We start from the raw sequence: 20226 nt of genomic DNA, 5'->3' as shown, positions 1-20226 counted from the left end.
TAACATAATAAGTCCTTCATAACACTCAGGCATACTCTGACTTCACATCAATGGAATGACCCCTGGCATTAACAGTGACTTGTCTTTTCCACTTACAAGCATACCCAGCCTTGGGTTTTAATGGCGTTACTTATATGTTCGGCTTCTTTGGTTGTTATTTTAGGGGAGAGTCTGTGAATTTGGCCTTTTCTACTGTAGTCGACTTTGGCTTTGGATATGAGAAAAGCCCATTACAGCATAGAGGGTTTAGGTGTTTGGGCAGGCTCTACACACAGGTGATGAAGTGTTTGTTTATGGTTATGAGTTTGAACCCCGCACCGTTGATTAGTACTGCAGACTTGTCTCAGACAGGCACAGATGGCAACGGACTTTGTACAGGTCTGCTACTTGCTGTCTGCTGAAATGCTGGAAATACATGAGTGTTATTTCATGAAAATGAACCTGTCCTTTAATTATGTATAGGATTTTTTTTTTTTTTTTTTGCATTTTGTTTTAATATACCATTTTTAACCTAGCTCACCATTTGCTGCTGTAATGTGGTGATCACAGCTTGAAATATCCCTCCTTCACTGTGGTTGTCCTTAATGCCTCATTCACGTACAACTTACTCTAACCTATCATGATTAATAGATCAGCAGCCCACACACATACAAAGCTTCCCCTTTGCTATATTGTTCATTTTTTTGCCCTTAAACTTGAAACACTTATCAAGATTTTCTTCTTCCATCGTCCCTTTGCTTCCTGTTTTCCGGGCCAGCATGCTAGAAGGTCAAGGCCCACCTTAATGCCACATAAAGAGACATAGATTGATAATTAAGCACAGACAGCCCACAGAAAAGCCCCTCTAATGCAATTTATACCAATAGATTTTCTGTCAGATATGAAATGTTGTCTTTTAAATTGAAGAGGAGGGTCCATTATAAAGCAATTTACTGCTGACTTTGGGAAAGCATGCTGTATTTGTTCAGCCATGATTTTGGGTCAGTACTTACTGCATCACTGTAGAATATTCCACCACTACTGTCATGATAAAAAAGGGCTTTTTTTTTTTTACCAAACTATTTGTGTAGTAACTGTGCTCAGATTTCACATAAGATGCATAATATTTTAAATATTTTTTGTGACTTTTTAAAAAAGTTTATCTTCAAAATATGTGTGACTTTGAAACAGATCTGGTAGAGTGAGCGATTAGTGTAGCATCAGTATGCAAAAGAAATTGGTTATGAAATATTACTGGAAATTAAAACACTTTCAAACGATAGTTATTTGCAGCAGGTGTTGTAGTTTCACCATCACTGCAGAGGTCAAAGGCCGATTCTGATAACAAATTCCGACAGAGAAAAATATCCTCCCTGTGCATTCTAGGTATCGTGTGATTTGGTGTGCCAGAGGGCATTAGAAAATATATCTCCACTGTTATTAATCAATGTGACATGAGGACCAAAATGACCCTAAGCTTTTCCTTTGGTGTTTACTCAGAGTTATGTTTATAAATGAAATACTGTTGTGCTCAACCTGCTTTTGTTGAAGTTGTTAACAAATACTAAATGTATAAGTTCTGGTCTATTTCATTTCTTTGGTGAATTTATGCATCACTTGCAGGATGTAAAATGTCTTTATCTTCTCTTTCAGTCCAATTGTGCGCAGTATGCAGCAGACAAGCGGGATGAGGAGAAAATGTGTGACCACTTGATCCGAGCAGCCAAGTACCGTGACCACATGACGGCCACTCAGCTCATCCAGAAGATAGTCAACATCCTGACTGACAAACATGGAGCCTGGGGGAACTCTTCCTTAAGGTAAAGCAAAAGTCTTCAATAGAGCTGAGTTTATTCTGGCCATTTGAATGTTTTTTATTTGTTTTTATTTTTTTTTAAGTAATTTATGTGTTATTTTACAGATTTAAATGAGGAATCTCTCATTGTGTTTGTTATCTGCCTGTAATGATAATAAAAGTATTAGTATAGTATAATGTAGTATAAGTATTTCTTTATGCTCAGTATGTTTATATATATATATATATATATATATATATATATATATATATATATATATATATATATATATATAATTTAAAAAAATCAAAGCACTCTGATGGTTTTTATGTAATCATTATCTCTTTCATCCCCCAATCCTCATGGCTTGGATGAAATTAGATTTACAAAGGTGAAAATGTCAGCTGTGGGTCAAATAATGCATTGAATCGGGAGAGATGAAAGCCATTGGAGCAAGCTCCGCTCCCATTAAGAACAGAGGGAACCTTATCCTCTGTGTTTGTTTCGCCAAATGCGCTGCAGAATTCAATGCAGCTATTCCCTAATGATGGCTGTTTGTGCAGGTAGTGTGTAATGGTGAGCTGGAGAGACGGCTGCTGGCTCACGCTTGTTAAGCTGAACATACTCTCCAGAGACTCGTCTGGCGAGGGTTAGTTTGCTTGTTGGTTCAGGAGGCAATCTGAGTCTGAGTTTCTCTTTTTTTTTCTGTTTCATTCTTACATCTGGATGTGGGGTGTATTGTCATATTTTTCCCCTCCTTGATGCAATGTCCATTCCTCCTCTTCTTTCATTGCTTGCTTTCTGTTTCTCCTTGTATACTCACACAAGGCAGTGCCACTTACTATGAATATTGTGTCCTATGATGTCTGGCTAGAAAAGCCTCCCATTACCGGCCCTTTATGCTGCTGTGCTATTGATGGTTTTCCTAATGGCTGCCGATGGGCGCAGGGAGCCATTGGCACTGGGCCTTGGAGTGCAGTGCTCTTTTAATAAATCACAATCAGTCTTGTGCCATTACATCAATATTTTTGGTCAATTACTGTGAAGGTCAGGTGGTGCAGCTTCGCACCAGAGCTCTTGGTATGCAGGCATGGTATAAACATCTGGTGCTGCAGTTCTCTGAAAACTATCAAATAAAAAGAAAAGATAGACTCACATATACATACAGACAAAAAAGATCCTACACACCTGTATACCTGTAGGCACTTAAAAAATGTTCTTTCCCAATTCCATGCACAAAAAACCATCTGGTGCAGCAACATCCTCACTTATAAATAGGAAAAGATATGCATAGCAAATCCTACAACCCTTTCCCAGCTGTGAAAATGAAATCCAGGAACACAGACAATAGTATGATTACGTCCTTTTTGTTGGAAGATTGTAAAACCCAAGGCTGCCCACTCACACGCCATAAAAGCGTATTCCCCAAAGTTTCCATTCAATAAAGAATCTGAAAATGAAAATATTATTTTCTCGCGAGCTGATGGGAATTGTTGTTTCCTCGCGGCAGGCGTCTAATATCTTCTGACACTGTGTGACCTGCCTGAATGCAATTTGTGTCTTAATATCCAGCTTACAGCGGCCTTGGCCTCTGGAGGAAAGAGGTGTTAGGTGATTTCCCCCTCTCCATTCTCTGCTTAGTCTTTCCTCTGTGTGGGTCTTTCTCTTTTTTGTTTCTCTGTCACAGAATATATATATATATTTTTTTTTCTTCACGCTTTGTCTTTTAGCACTTTCTTGTTACACTATCTACTTCAATTGTGTCTCTTGAGTGATGGAGGATTCCTTGTACCACATAAAGGCATTGTCTATCATTTTAGTGCCCTTGTCTGTCACCTAATGTCAGGACATAGACAGATCCAGAGCTGGAGAAACTGACTAGTTGCTCATACATGCACTTTTGTGTCAGCAATGTGAGACTCAGGTGTACAGCATGCCAGCCTTCTGTCTTTTTTAAAAGTAAATGAACAGCTAGAAAGATGGTCACAAATGAAACAACTGGCAGATATAATTTTTTTCACTACCACATTTCCACTTTTTTTATTCGCCCCGCTCTTCCTAACTTGGGTCCACTGAGCATCCAGCCTCCTGCAGTGTTTATTTGGGTCAGGAATCATATCTCATATATATGACACCTGGAAAAAGTTGACAGACAGAGAGGGAAGATGAGGGCAGATGATGGAGAGCGCCAACTCTCAGCGTCTGGGGACAGACTCTACTTTCCTCTCCCCCCCTCTCATACCTTCTCTTTATTGCATTCTAATAGGCTGACTAATGTACCATGGAATTTCACTCTGGATGTAGAAAGCAGGGAATTTAAAGGGACATAGCTGCAGCTGATGTAAGGTTGAGGTGTGATGTTGAAGAAATATGTACACTTTTTTTTAGCAAGAAATGTTCTTTGACAGTCTATTGATGTAACCAGTCTCTGCAAGACAAATGGAAGCATTATTCAAGCTGTAGATGCAAGCTTGCATCAGCATACTTTTTATTTCCAGGTTACGCCAACAAACCTCACCTACAGCAGCTCTTCTCAGATGCATCCCACCCCACACACACACACAGACACGCACCTTGTGCACCAGCTCGTCTCCCTCTGCTCCTCCTTCCTCATATAAGCAGCTCATTTTCTGCAGCAGCGCTGCTCTAATGCACACCCTTAGGCTAGAGGCTTCCCAGCCAAGGGACATCCATCTTTTGGCGTGTCACACTCCCGCCCGGCAAAAAATCTTTGTGATGTGCACTCCAATTTTTCTTCAGTAAATCAAATCTTCCTTCCTTCAGAAAGACAAATGCTTTAGGGTTGGAGTGTTATAGAGAAAATCAATGCCTGCAAAATTGAAACAGTATGCCTCCGTATTGATCGGCCTTGTGAGATCGAAAACCAACAGCTTTGTAACTGTTCCACTGGACAGTTAGCTGACCTGTAATGGACAAACTATTGATATTAGCATTACTATTTTATCTTGTGCTACGTCATGCCACCAGGACACTCTGGAGGGGAAAAAAGGCAGAGCATAGGGTCCAGTTTACCCCGAAAAGGTTTTTCCTTCTTTTTAGCTAATGGTAGTGCAAATGACATCGAAAGGGGTATGTACTAAATACTGTGGAGACCTTTTCGTTTCATTTTGATTAATTGACTTTCTCTTTTTTTTTATTCAGAATTTTCATATTTTCCTTAAATACTACACAAAGCAAATTTTAGATATCACTGTCAAATAAATATTGTTTTTAACTGTGAAACAACTTTTAAACTGAATCCTAAGTTAAAAACGGTACTTTTTTTATTTTTATTTTTTTTCTAGCTCCAGACATTTTATCCACCGCTAACCACTGCTTTTTGCTGATGCTGTAACTGAGTGTCACTTTCATTAAAAATCTGCTAATTATTTTCTAGGTAAATCTTGTTGGATCTCTACAATAAAAAAGTGTGACCCTTAAACACAACTGTATATTAGATTACTAGATTAAATGAACTAATTATCAGAGCATTTCATTGTTTTTTTTTTTTTGTTTGATTTCTTGCATCACTGGTCTATGAAATGTCAGAACATTTTGAAAAATGCCCTTTTGATTCCTAACATCCCAGCTAAAAAATGCCTTACATTCATTTTACAACAAAGAAAAGCAGCAAGTTGTCATATTTAGACTATATTTCAAACCAGTCATTTATTAGATCCTGCTGTGTTAAATAAGTCATCCATTTGTTTTTATCCAAATGACAGATTAAGTTCAGTTCTTTTTTTTTTTTTACATAATTCCTTTATCCCCTAAACTAGAAGGCCAAACTACTCACCATTGTCACATTTAATATACACAGAGCTGTGCCTCTTTCACCACCACTCGAGATATCTCCTTGACATTAGTAAGCAACCCGCCAGATGTAATCAAGTGTAAGAAATGATGCTAAATTCAGAGTACCTCTGCAGAAGAGAGCACCTGGGTAAAACGTGTTTCAGTTAAAATAAGATTAATATTATTACAGAGCCATCATCTCATTTTAATATGTTGATCAAGCTTCATTAAATTGTTCTTGCTGAATAGATTGAACTGCAGCACTCCCACTCTTTATTGGCCTGGTTTGTTCTCTTGTTCAGACACCAGAATAATGTCACCCTCTCCTCCCATGGGGGGTCATGCGTACTTCGGTGAGGACATCCATGTCACATTACAAAATATTTTTTTAAATAAATGATTGCATGAGAAGCTGTCGCAACCAGATAAATATCTACTTGTACACTTTCATTCTAGACTTAAATCACAATTATGGCGCATAATACTGAGTGTAATGCATGTCTTAAAGCCGAGGTCTGCACAGTGTCTGCGCCGGCTCGCATGCGTTTTATGGACACACTGGACATTACAGCTGTGCTGGTACCATAGATGCATGGCTGAAAAAGGAAATGGGACTCCAGCATGTCAATGGATATTATAACCATAGGAAACAAGAACATAACAGTTTAGAATACACGAACTCTCGGAAATGCGTGACACTAGAGGAGCAGGAAGACAGAGGGAGAGGAAGAGATGGATGAAACAGAGGATGGGAGGGAGAGATATTTGTTCCTGAAGGATCAAAAGTTGAGATGGAGACCAAGACGAGACAGTGGCAGTTTTGCACGACATCCTTTCCACGAGCGCCACTTATACACCGAGTGGTTGTGCAAAATTGTAGTAAAGTGTTCAGAGCATGTTTCATTTGCTGGATGGAAAACTCTGCAGCTGCTGACTTATCTAACCATCTGATTCCATTTGTAGTCTTTCCTGCAGAATGGAAAAATATTGAACTCTCATTCAAATTCCTTCACCCAGAGTTTTACTGACTATAAGCCAGATTTTTATAATTGGAGGCATTTCTATGTCCTACCTTCCTGCAAAACATGAATTTATCACTTTCACTGTTTAACTAAAAAAAAACAAAGTCGGACAATCCTAAATTCCTTGGAAATGGTTGAGTCCGTTACTTTGACCAGAACTTAACTGGTAATTTTCATCTGGTAATGGCTTTTTAGTTTGCTTATAAATACTTGAAGTCTAAACACAAACTTTACCCAATGTATTAAGCACTGGCAGCTGCAGCCTCTGTCTCAGAGATGGTTGTTTTCTTTAGTCCAGGTCCTCACTACTTCAAAACCAATTAGCCAGGGATCAGCTTGTGATCATTCATCTGCCTTGATACAGTCATAAACATATAGCATAAACATACACAGAGCAATACAAGCCTGCCCTCTGTTATATTTGTTTCTGTAAACCATCCTCCCTGTGTCACACAGACATCCCCTGGACCAAAGTCCTTAAACGGCTTTAATGCAAAATCCTCTGCTTCATTAATCATTCTTTGACATGTGTCTGTGACAGAAAAGTTGCAACTGACAAAAAGGGATGTTACTGAAATCTCTGGGGAGACCATTCAAGTTTGACAGACATGCGTTCCATTGGTTACAGAAAAAAACATGCCACAAGGGCCCTACCATGCAGTCTGCCTCATGGATATGAACTAGAATATGGCCTTAATGATAACATTTACCTCGACTGTATATACAGTACAGTGGCTGGGCCTGCGAGGAACAGTAACAAAGTGTCACGGTGAAACATATTAACAACTGATGATGTCCATATGTTAGCAGGGTTAAGTGTTGAAGCAAAGACTGAGACTCAAAAAATTACATTTGGCAGATTATTTAAAATGACAAGAAGGGAAAGTAACTCAGCTAAACCTACTACTCTTGAATTATAATAAAAATTATTTAACATGCATGCATTGGTTAGCAACATTTAATATAAACAGTATACATGCACAACACAAGCTGCCCATTTACATCTTTAATTCCCCCTAGTCAACTCACCCCATCAGTATTGCCGGTCTTCTTCATCGCTGCCCGGGAATGTAATGGAATGCTAGTTATGAAGTATGGAAGGAGGCTGCCATCCCAGAAAGACCAATTACCTCATCGTACCTCCCCGCCTGGCTGCTCACAGCGAAGCAGGATTCTGTAGCCACTATCAGATTTATGTGTTTCATATACCCTTAAGAAAGTATATGGCCTTAGTGGAGCAAGGTCACGATAAAAGGGTGCTGATCAATATCTGAATGAAAAGCCATTTGGGAAGTTTTTAGGGCTTTTTTTCTCCTTTCTGCCTGGATGCAATATCTGCAGAGTATCGATTGTCCAGGGCCAGTAGTTAGTCAAAGGCTATCTCCTTTGACTAACCCCTTTGCAGCGTGTCAGCCCCCACCTCCTTCTTCCTCTTGATAGATTGGTATGCTTCCAGCCACTGTAATTACACCATGGGACTAGCAGGCCATTTATTTTGCTACTTTCAACATTTTCCAAAAAAAAAGGGGGAAAAAATGGTCTTTATCTTTAGAATCCAACACTTTCTTGTGCAACTAGAGCTAAAGGAAGGACACATAAAACACCTGTGCTTCCTGCTATGAAGCGTATAGCATTGTAAAGACTGAGCGTTATCCTTTCCTCATAGATCTTCACCTTATATTCTTGCGGTAGATTTACCTCAGATGACCATTTGTGTGTCCGAGGTCAAGTTCAGCACCATTCGTACAGCATCAGACTAAAGGAAGTTTGGTGTGTATGCTGTGATCTTAAGAATTGATGCTGGAAAAAGATAACAGGGCTGATTTGGTACATTGTTTTCTTTTCTTTTATTCTGTTAGAGAGGATATCTAAAATATGTACAGCAAAATCATGCCATGATTTATTAGATTTAATTAATGAGGTGAAACTTGTATTTTCCAGATTTACCAACAAAAAAGAGAGAAAAAGACAAGACCTTTATGTGGGTGGATGAAATGATTGGATGGTCATTATAGTCTGTAAACTCTCAGTACTATAATAGCCAAAGCCATTACTGAGGGAAAGGTGGATGGAGCGAGGGAAAGAGGTGCTTTTGAACAGCAAAAGGTCCAATATGAGATTGTCAAGCTTTGCAAGACTCTGAAGCAAGAAACTCCACAGCCTTACATACTGAGTAAAAAGAGAGAAGACATAAAATTTTTGTTTAATGTACACTAAATTGGCAGTAATTCCTTTATCCTAACAGTTAGGTGTCATACATTGTAAACGAACCTGAAATTTATTTTAAAAAGTTTTAAACAAATACTTTTGAGCTTTAATGTCAGACTTGTTAGTTGGTTTTGTCATTTAAGGTGTAAGGTTAAACGTGGCTCCGTGTTTGTGTTAAAATAGGAACCTTCAGTCTGAGAGGAAAAAACGTTTGAGACTTCCAATCTTCGCTAACCTTGAGCTCCTCGGCTGTGTTTTTCTTTTGGGGTGTGTTAGGAGCGTGGGTATACGTGCTCAGATTTGTCATACCATTCAAGATCAACTTTGAAAGCTAGAGGTCAGAGGATTATTACAATGGGCCAGTAATGGCAGAATTATGCAACTCCAGTCCAGTGGATGCCCTCATTACCTCGCTGTAGTAGTGATAAATGGCCTTAAATGCATGTTGTCAAAATCTCAGGAAAAATGTGACTCTACATCAAAAATACAGATGGTACCACTTTGGTGCTGTCGCAGTGGAAGTCTGTTTATACATTTTATGATCTTGTTGATACTTCTATAAAACTGATAATGCAAGAAGTGGAAAAATCTTTTCTTATGCAGCATGTTAAACGCTCCTGTCTGTGTAGTATTTACTGCCTTCTAATGCAACACTCCTCCTTTTGCCTTCTATAAAATCTGATACAGTTGGTGTGTAATCATCTTTCTTTTGTTGGTGGATTTACACCGAATGTAATTGCTCCTAATTGGAAACCTCATGCTAAGCTGGTGGTAATTAGGCCTTGATTTGCATTATTTTATTTGGCTGCACTGCATTGTGGGGAGTCTGCAGCCTTTTTGTCATCCACCCTTGGGATTACTTTGATCCTCATATGCCAGCGATGTTGCAGGGAAGCGTTCTCGCGTTTCTCAGATCACTTTCTGAAGGCTGTTGGATAAATTGGAGTTAATTGGAAGGAGTGTTGGGTGCTTATATCTTCTTGATAATGCAAGTGCCAACACTCATGTACTGTTTAGCAAGATCAGCGAACGTGAGTGATCAAACCAAAAGATGCTACTAACTTGCATTACTATTTAAAATTATAGTTTTATTTTCTATTGAATGTAAATTAAATTTTAATTGCAGACAGTTTGTCATATGAAACATAGAAAAATAAGTTGATTCATTGTAAGGATGTACAAAAGTACATGCAAACTATCATTTAAAAGACTAAGATGGAAATGTTTCCATGTGTGTGACCCCAGCATCACCTCTGCTATGTCTTGTAAACAACATTAGCTGAGGTGAATTAACACATGTAGACGGTCTCTTGTACATCCCATTGGAGTGGGAAGGATAGACATTAATGCACTAGTAGAAAATCACTCCTGTGCAACTTAATCATGCCTAACAATTTCAGTGGGAAGGTGTTTGGTCCTGTTTCATTTTAATTTGAGCCTGGAGATCCCATCTCTGCCACCGTTTGACAAAGAGCCAGTGCTCCAGCAGCCGCTCCTCAACATGACAAATCCCCAATCTCCCTCTGCTCTCCTGTTTCTTCTAAACACATGGTTTATGCAAATCAAAGCAAAATGATCTTGGGGATAGCAGCAATGTTTGAGCAATTTGAGAGCTGCCAATAGGAACTGGCATTAAGATAAAATAAGCAAGGGGGAAAATCTCCAGTTCATATGCAGGTCTCATTGACTATACCCAAATTAATTTAGCAGAAAGGTTATGAATGACTGTTTGTGCCAAAGTGCAGTCACTTGTAGTGATATATGAAAGCAAATCCACTCTACATACTATAACAAAGGTCATGTTATCATTTCCATGCTATCAAGATGCTGTGAATGTAAACCAATGCATAACAGTATTTATTTTCATTGCCTGTCTATATTTATCCTCACTTCCCCAAAATGCAGACTTCCAGTGAAATAAAAAATAATAAAAAAATAGTCAAGGAAGGAAAAATTATGCCTCTTTAGCTTTAATACTTATTTTTAGTATCACTTTTTATTATGCGGACACACACAAAAAGGACTTGTGAAGACCGAAAATGATGGGAAAACTTCAATGTGTCTGTCTCTTGCCTGAATTAATCTTGATAGATGGTTGTCATTTGTCCTTGTCAGCAAACAAACAATAGCACCATTGAAGCAGTGCCGCTATCAAACATTCAGGGCCTGCAGAGAGAATCTATTAACATGTTTAAACTGTCCATTTGATATTGATAAGCAATTTTGGGCCCCATGCTCAACAACTTGCACATACTGATCTCAATAATGTACAAAATGATGATTAATAGAGAAGGCTTGGATTTAAATGCTTTGTTTTAGAGTTTCTTAACCACAGATTAGTGCTTTATTTGGGATATTAAATCCAAACCACTCCCTAAGGGATGTTGGGCTAGCGTGGCAGAAAACATTTGATACAAAAAAAATCATTAATAAATAAAAGAAGAAAAAATATGTTGTTAAAAACTAATACAAACAACCTTAGTATTCTGGCTAGCTGTCAGTATGCTGAACTACTGCTTAAAGACTTTTTTAAATAAATGGATTTTCAGTTATCAGCTGCCATATCATGATATATTTCCTTAACATTTCTTCTTCTTGTCGGTTTGTTGGCATTAATCCTTGCGGGAGAAGTTTAGCGTAGAAGATGTAGTTAATAAAGCTCATCTGGCCCTGCGCTTGACTAAATGTTTAACTTTCTAAATAAACATTGCATTAGTCCTGAACACTTCTTCCAGTTCTTATTTTTTATCTCACTTAACCATACCAGATCTACTTGGACACCTCCTCTGTTTGGATGTAAATGAAGAATTTAGTAGTGCAATTTAAAGTCCAGCACTAAGACACAGCCTTGCAGTGTTGTTGATGGTCTGTGTTGGATTTTTAAAATTGAAGGCGTAACTGTTTGGTAATTGATGAAGCGGAAAGAGATTCAGGACAACATAAAAGGAGAAACTTGCGCTCTCACCTTTCATTCTCTTTGTTGGTTCCTTAAAGTGTGCAACTTCAATCTCCAACATTTAGAAGATGTTTAAAACAATATTTGCTCTGTCACGTAACTCTTTTGGACTCAGTTTCATCAGTAGCCAGTATGGCCTTGTGTTTGGCTTGCAGACACATATAGATGTAAGTGCTTTTTAGATATTAAAAACTAAAAAAGAAATCACCTCTGTGTTTCCACCACTTTTATCAGCAGCCACTTTGAGCCTATCAAACAGACCTTCGCAACACCTTTTATGGCCGAACTAATTACTAATTACACAAGTGGCTGGCGTGAGCCACGGCGCAACACTGGCCCTTTTGTTATTTTAATTGTTGTTGTTTTGAAGAATGGTGCCTCAGTAAATTCTGCCCAGGATGCCCAGTGAGGATGGATGAGCACTGAATAATTTATTATCTTTGTGGAAACACACTCAGTATTCAGCATGGGGGTTGCATAGCGCTGTACATCTCCATTCTTGTTATGGCGGCACTCTCATCAGGGATTGATGACGAGGTATCTCTCATCGTCCATCCACCTCTGCTTGGACCGCATCATTAGGACTTCCACTGTCGCCTTCTCTGGATGAAAATGACTGGCAGAGGTGATCCCCACCCCTTCCAGTGCTGTGACTAATTACACCAGGCATCGCTTCCCCTCCTGATGGATTAATGTGTATTGTGAGAGTCGGACAGATCCCCACCTTCCAAGAGACTGTGTGCCACGCACAACCTTGATAATTATTTTCATAGATGAATACCATTGCAGGCAGGATGATGAAGTGGCCATTTGTGTTGCAGGCCTATCACATTCAAACACGGAGCACGGTCTTTGTCACTGCAGAGAAATCTGCTCCTGCACAGACCTGCATCCTATGTGTCTTTCCAACATGCATCATTTGCACCCACATGCACTTTTTTTTTTTTAGTTCACACATGCAAGAGTTGAACTCAACATTTTCACATTGTCATTCACTGTGCTCTGAAATAAGTGAACCACACGGGCAGGTTTACTTCCACACTTAAAACATAAGCAACAGCAGTTGTTGATTCTTTGATCGACTTTTTGAAACAGATTTCACTTAATTTATGTCTTTTTAATTTTAATAACAATAAATAAAATAATCAAACTAGGGCATATGGGGTTTTAAATGGCCTGCTTGGAAATTACATTTATTTTCTTGCGTAAAGCTACTTTCCCTTTTAGAGGCCCCTGTGTGATCGTTGGTGTTGGACTGAAGATTTGTGAGGAGCTCCGGGCCAGAGCAGCTTTTCAAGAGAAAAGATCACATAAACTATACTGGGGTTCTCCTGTCATAGCCCATGCCACTGACACCATAAACTGTGTCTTCCTAAAACATCTGACTTCCCAGGACGCACTGTGGCTTCTTATGGAAAGCTTTGTTTGTTTGTTTTTTTTTTTTTATGTTTTTTTTATTATTATTAATTAAGCCTATATTTTTGTTATTTGAATAAGAGGTAAAAATCAACATGGGAAAAACCAAAATTTAGAACGATAACTGAATCAGTCAGGATTCAGCTCCGAGCTATGGTTAATGAATGGCTCAAATAATAATTTGGTTAAACCTCTAAAAATGGATTTTATTGAGTGCACTGTACACACACAATCCTAAACAGCAGCGAGTTCTTATTAAAAGTTAACACTTTATTTCTTTCAAGAGATGAATAACTTGCTGACCAGCTCTGGTTAAGGGAGAAGTAAAAAAGAAAAATAGGAGCTAAAGACAGTGATTAATATTGGTAATGCTATCCAACCCCTCCTCTGTGTTTGTAATGGCCTTCTCTTTATCCTGCTAGCCATGGGTCCTGACAAGAGGTATCCTGCTGGGCTTAAAATGAGCCTAGAATGGAAGCACGTGTCCCCAAAGTGTGTGGAAAATGATCAGTGTCATGTGCTCATTCAAGTGTGATGGTACTCACTTACTCAGTTCACCTCCTCTAAAACAGTTTGGAGGGGGGGGTTGAAGAGAGGGGACAGCTTTACCCCAAGGATGGTCATCAAGTCAATGTCAGGAGTAGTGAGACAATGATTTTTGATGAGGGTTACTGAGTTATATGAAAAAGAAACTCCAAACACAATGAAGGCTTTATGTGCGCTTGCTCAGACCAAGTGCTAATGCTGGGCTACTATACCATGCTGGCTGGTAATTGCTAACACATGTGCTACCTCTGTCTCGCTGCAGCCGACCGAGGGAGTTCTGGCGCCTGGACTACTGGGAGGACGATTTAAGGAGGCGACGCCGCTTCATCAGGAACCCTTTCGGATCCAGTCACTCAGAAGCTACGCTCAAAGTTGCAGCTGAACACGGTCAGTCCCGTCCACCACAGTAGTTCATCCCTGCCTGCTGTTTGCACGCCCTTCCTTACCCACTTCCACAAGGTACAAGGCAATAAAAATTAGTCCTCCTGTTGCAATAAAAGATTTATTGTACCATAACATACAATAAAATCACACCCACATTTGAATTTCACATTGGTAATTTCATAGTCTGTGCACCACTATGTACAGCAAACTAAACAGAGCAGAAGTTTGCTTTATTTCAAAGAATCAGTCTGAGCAACATGCAATTAATTTTTTTACATTTATTTATGCTTTTACATTTTTTCTTTATTTTTGTTTCTTTTCTGAATGGCTGCATGACAGTGGCTGATATTAGTGGTAAGTAGAAATCACAGCCCTCATGTTTAATTCCCTTTGTCATTTTTGTTTGAATGAAAGTTCATTTGAGGAGTAAACCTTTAGCTGCTTTTAATCATAGGATACACTGCCAGATTGGGCTTTTTGCAGGAAATATTAAGAATATTTATAGCTATGTAATTTTGGTGATTTCTGTATTTCTTTAACAACTTTAACAAAGTTATCAGTGGAGGTACTAAGTTTGTCATTTAAAACCAACAATATTCATTTCTTTTCCCTTTCAGGATTAAAATTAGGTGCATCTTCTGTTTTTTTTGGGGGGGGGGGGTGGTATATAAATGAACCTTTAAATAACCTTTTAACTCAAGTCATTAAAAAAGTACTTACCCTTTCAGTTCAAAAACTTTGTGTCAGAACATAATAAACAAGCATCTGATCCTTCCAAGTTTCTAAAATATGGTAAATACAAAGCCAACAACATATAAAACTATGCTGTCATTATTTAACAAAAACTAAGCCAAAATACAGAATCGATGTTTGAAAACTATGCATAGGAATTAAGAAGGCAAGTAGCAGTAGGAGTCTGAGCACCTCTATAAAAGCATAAATGTTTACACTTTACTGGTCTGAAGCATTCTTATGTGTTTGTGTCTGTTAACAAAATGCCAAGGCGGGAAAGACAAAAAAAAATCTGGTGGGAGTGGACATCTATGTGAGTTCACACTTAAGTTTGAATGCACAATGCATGGAGACATTGCAAAAGTCCCAAGAGCTACATCTCAGACTCTACAGGCCTCTCTTAGCTCAGTTAGAAATATTACATTTTATGATGACAGATGTGGAAAATGACTGAACAAGTTTGAGTTTGGAAGGAATGCCAGGAGGAAGCCTCTTCTCTCTAAGAACAGGTTTTCAAAGTTGCATCTGAACCAACCACAAGACTTTGAAAACAATGGCCTTGGGTACAATGAGACTAAAATAGCTGTAAAGTCATAAGTAACAGCATATTGTTTGGTGAAAATTAAGCAGAGCAAATCGACACACTTTATACTGTACCAACTGTTAATCACAGTGGTGGAGGGCTGATGATTGGACTTGTTTTGCAGCAACTGGAACTGGGTATTTTGCAGTTGTTGCATCAACCATGGACTCCTCTGTATCAAAGTGTTTGACAGTCAAATGTAAGACTGAGGCCAAAAATCATCTACAAAGATATGGTAGACTGATAATATTACTTTAAAGTTATTGCTGCTCAAGGTGATTCTACAAGCTATTGAATCTTGAAGTTAGTTTTTCACACTACGGATCAGTATTTTAGCTTAGTTTTGGACACAGTATATGTCATTTGTTTAAGTTGTAATGAGCTTTTTAAAGACTATCTAAGGAACAGATGATCTTTTCTTATTCCATGACACTTAAAATCTCAAAGATTTCAAATATGTTTTATTTTCTTTTTCACACCTATATATTTCTAGCAGTCATAAGTAAAATATCTCAGTGACATGTCCCTGCATTGACACCAGGAGTCGCATTTCTCCTCTGAAGTGCATGTAATCCCTAATGTCTGCAAATATACAACACACACCAGGTTTTGGAATCATTGTCTTGCTTGGTCTATATTATCCAGCACAATCAATTACTCTGCTCCAAAAAATGACCACTTTAGGACCAAAAATGTCTCACCTGCAAATGTCCCTTTAAGTATCATCTTTCCCAAAGACGAATGGCAGGTGTGACAGGAGTCAATAAGAATATGATCTAAAAGCAATAAGTGTTGGAGACCCTTAGGATCCTGGGAGACTTCTGGTCTGCAGTAATGGCTTCAGTGTGGAGGCAGCTGTGCAGCGAGGCCCGAGTCCAGCTGGTGGCTATTCTTCTACAGCATCCTGTGAATTTTACTTTCTATTTTAATTCTATCATGCTTTTCCTTCAGCTTGGTTGTGACAGAGAGCAGACATATCACTTATACTCTGCCATTGATTTTTAAAATATTTCTAGGAGGAGGAAATGCAAAGACTCTTCCTCTGAGTTGTACTCGTTCTGGAGTTTAGTTTTATTCTAAATAACAATAGCTAATGTGCTGTACTAATCAGTGGCAGAAGTAGATAAATTTCTTCAAACAACATTTAGTTTCAAAGTCAAATGTGTATAAAAATAGCCAGTGGTCATTTGTAGTACAAGTATCTTGTGAGAGTATACTTCCTGGCTTGAACTATGGGAATATATCATTAAAATAACTTCTTGACATTGAAGCCTGACGGTATCCATTTTCTGATGTAACCTTTCGTCTTGTTTTAGTCGACCCGACATTTGTTACGGAAGTGCAGCTCAAGATGAGAATGCAGGACTGAGTTTTCAAACAGAGTACAAAGGTCATATCTGGCTGTAATTATATTCATCAGATGCAGGGGCAAAAATGCACTCTCACTCTCTAAGAAAATATTTAGTATGAGATCAAGCCTGAACTTACCCTCATTTGCTGGCTACTTGTGGCAGTGTTTTTCAGATTTCATGAGAAGTTTTTATTGGATGACAATTTGTAACTGTTTTTTCATATTTTTTCATATTCAAGATGTGTGAAAGAAAATTCCTGTGTATCTTGAGACATCGAGAAAATGTGCAATTTCTGTGTTAAAGATATACATAACTGTTATCATTCATACTGTGCCAAGATGATTTCCACAGGAGAGTGTGCGGCTGCCAGTACGTTTGAGTACGCTGCTATGTATTTATGGCTGGAAAGAACCATCTTTTCTAGGGATTGATTTGGTCTGGTACGAGGCCCGTATACCAGAGGTGGCAGAGTAAATACCTGAAGACTAATGTCTCTGTTCTGGTAATCAATACTCGCCTCATGACCACACTCCTGGCTGCGCTCCCGTTAAAAACAAATTAGTTAATTCTGACAATTTAATTGCTGTGACCATGCATGCCTATAGTTGTATAAGCAGGTAGTTGAACCTCTCCGTCAGGAAAAGGGGGTGGATGGGGTGGGGGTGGGGGGTCTTGGAAAAAGTGTAACCTGTTGGGATTTATTCACGTTTCTGCTCCCACTGTGATGAGTGAAGGTCAAGTTTCTTGGTAGATTTTATACATATATGTATATATATGTGTATATGTATATATATATATGTATATATGTATATATATATATGTATATATGTATATATATGTGTATATGTATATATGTATATATATGTATATATGTATATATATATGTATATATATGTGTATATGTATATATGTATATATGTATATATGTGTATATGTATATGTGTGTATATATATATATATGTATATATATATGTGTGTATATATATATATATGTATATGTGTATATATATGTGTGTGTGTGTGTCTAATTTATAGAAATTAAGTATTACCTAGTTTGACAGTTGTGAAATAAAATTGGAAGGTTTTATTTATTTGTATTTTTTATTTGAATTTATTTAATTTTTTTACAGTCATCATTATTACCATTTTAAATAGTTTCAGCTAATTTCCATATTTCACTGTCACACTTTAATGATTGGGTTCCAGCTGCTAAATGAGTGCACACTAAAACTGAACCAGTTTGAAGAGTTAGCATGTTTATGATTTTTTTTTTTAGCCCTAAACCACCTCTACAGACATATGTGCAACACCTTTAAAACTGCAGGATTGTCAAAATAAAAATAGGAAAAACAAACCAACAAAAAAACAGGCTGAAATATTAACACACAGCCTGTCATTTACATCCACATTTCTTTTGTTGGTGATAAGTGACACAACCTCTGTCAAAATAACTTTTCTTAATTATTCTAAAAGACTTGGCCAAACAAAATGCTGTCTGCACATTGTTTTCATTTTCTTTTCCTACGGTTTATATTACACTGCAGTTCCTTTGTTTGTGGTTTTGTTAAATAAGTTGTATTTTTAGCATCCCAGTGCTGAATGTTGGTACTATCTTAATACTGCTTCACATGCATTGAAGTTCAGTTGCACCTCTTGTTTTTAAGCTCCTCTAATAAGTCCCTTGTCCACTTGCTTGGTGCGAATACAATGGCATGTGGTACGTATTAGGAGAGCTGGTAGTAATTTCAGTGCTGCTAACTAAAGAATCCTCTGGGGAGGTTTAATTACAGGAAGGCCATTCTAAATATCGGCGAACTGCATATTTTCCATGACAAGAGATTTTTTAGCTGTGCTCCTTCAGCAGTTTCAAAGTGTAGCTACATGGTGTAGTTGTGCAACTGATCTGCCCTCAGTCTCAGGTGATGATGAGTAAAAAGTCTTCTGGATATGCATTCAGCAACTTAAACCTCTGAAACATTACTTCTACTGAATGGCTGGATTACCAGCAGTGAAGGCTCAGACTGTTTTGCAAGTTCTGTTTACAAATAATGACTTGCCAGCCAGTCTTTGTATTGTGGGCTTGTGTCTGTGGATCTTTACCATGCACCGCTGGGAACTGCAGGGCTCTGTAAATGTTTGCAGATTACCGTTTTTCTAAAATAATCCATGTGGAACCTCAAGTCACGTTCAGTTGAAATCAGAATGGTGTGAGACCCTTATCTTAGTAATCTGCATACATTTGTGTTTGTTTTTTTTAATACGTGTTAAAAGAGCAAGGAAATTAAAAGGCTGGGTTTAGGATTATGTCCTTTTCTCTATCTGTTTTCCCGTATATATTGTATAAAACAATGCAAGTAAGCACTGCTACCTGTTGAATCAAAGTCTGGAAACTGAGCTGATCAATGTTTCAAACAGATTTAATAATAGGTAAACACTGTATTAAAGGTGTCCCCTCTTCTGTTAGCAAACTGAGTTTATTCCCTGCTTAAAGTGAGGGCAATTAAAAATCAACATAACTTAATTTTTAGAAATAAAATTAAAAGATCCTAACCTACTCTAAGTAGTTATTAATTGAATATGTGAATTTTTGATCATAGGCTTTAAATTAGCAGAGTCCTGAAAATTAAACTTATTTTATTTGGATTTTAACTTGCATCTGTGTGACATTGCTGATAACCATAAATATAAGTATTCAACTTTCTGTATCATGTTCTTGATTTAGTTACTTTTTTTTTCCTGGGTATGATTCCGTTTTTATCAAACTCTGCAGTGCAATAAAGTCAAACAGATTTGATTCCTTGACTATGAAATGAATTCAGCTCCATGTGTGACACTTCATGCAACACTCTACTGTGTTCTGCAGTAAATGTAAAATAAGCCAGCGTTTTCCACTTTCCAGCATCCGAGGAGGATATTCTAAAAGGCAAGCAGTCAATCAGAAGTCAGGCTCTGGGAAATCAAAACTCAGAGAGTGAGACTTCCCTTGACGGAGACGACGACACTCTGTCGTCCTTAGAGGACAAGGACCTGGAGAACTTTACAGGTAAAACAGCTCATCTCCTTCCCTCCCGTCCTATTTCCCATCGTTTTCTTGCAGTTCACTCCTTGACAAAGACATGTCATCACTTTCATTTTCATTTACCTTAATCTTTTGTCAATGGAATGCAATTGTTTTACTTCATTAAATGTTTTTTTTTCCAATATCTATGCATCAGATTTTTTTTCTTCCATTTTAATAGTTGATTTTTAGATTTTAATTGAATTTTTTTTACTATAATTTTTATTTTTGTGTGACACGGCCTATTACTGTATTGGCTATTTGAACTCAGACTTAAGTACAAAGGCACAGGCTTAATGAATGCCTACTTCATCATAAATCCTGCCTGCAGTTTTCTGTGTGACACTGCTGGTTATTTCACTGATATGTAAAACAGTGAGGATATACTTTCCAAATGAT

At 37.9% G+C, this 20226-nt stretch overlaps 1 protein-coding gene across 6 annotated transcripts in view; it reads left to right on the top strand.

Annotated features, from left to right (window-relative positions):
• Positions 1-20226, top strand: part of lrba (LPS responsive beige-like anchor protein) — a 177400-nt gene that overhangs the window by 86284 nt on the left and 70890 nt on the right. For all 6 annotated transcript variants that reach the window (XM_041983700.1, XM_041983701.1, XM_041983699.1 and 3 more), the window contains exons 36-38: positions 1633-1799; positions 13981-14105; positions 19669-19812. In XM_041983700.1, coding sequence (XP_041839634.1) covers positions 1633-1799; positions 13981-14105; positions 19669-19812 — 436 coding nt within the window. The remainder of the gene's footprint in view (positions 1-1632; positions 1800-13980; positions 14106-19668; positions 19813-20226) is intronic.

This window comes from Melanotaenia boesemani, chromosome 4, assembly GCF_017639745.1.
Source record: "Melanotaenia boesemani isolate fMelBoe1 chromosome 4, fMelBoe1.pri, whole genome shotgun sequence".
Lineage (NCBI taxonomy): Eukaryota > Metazoa > Chordata > Actinopteri > Atheriniformes > Melanotaeniidae > Melanotaenia > Melanotaenia boesemani.
The sequence above is the reverse complement of the archived record's forward strand: the minus strand, read 5'-3'. Positions and strand labels throughout refer to the sequence as shown.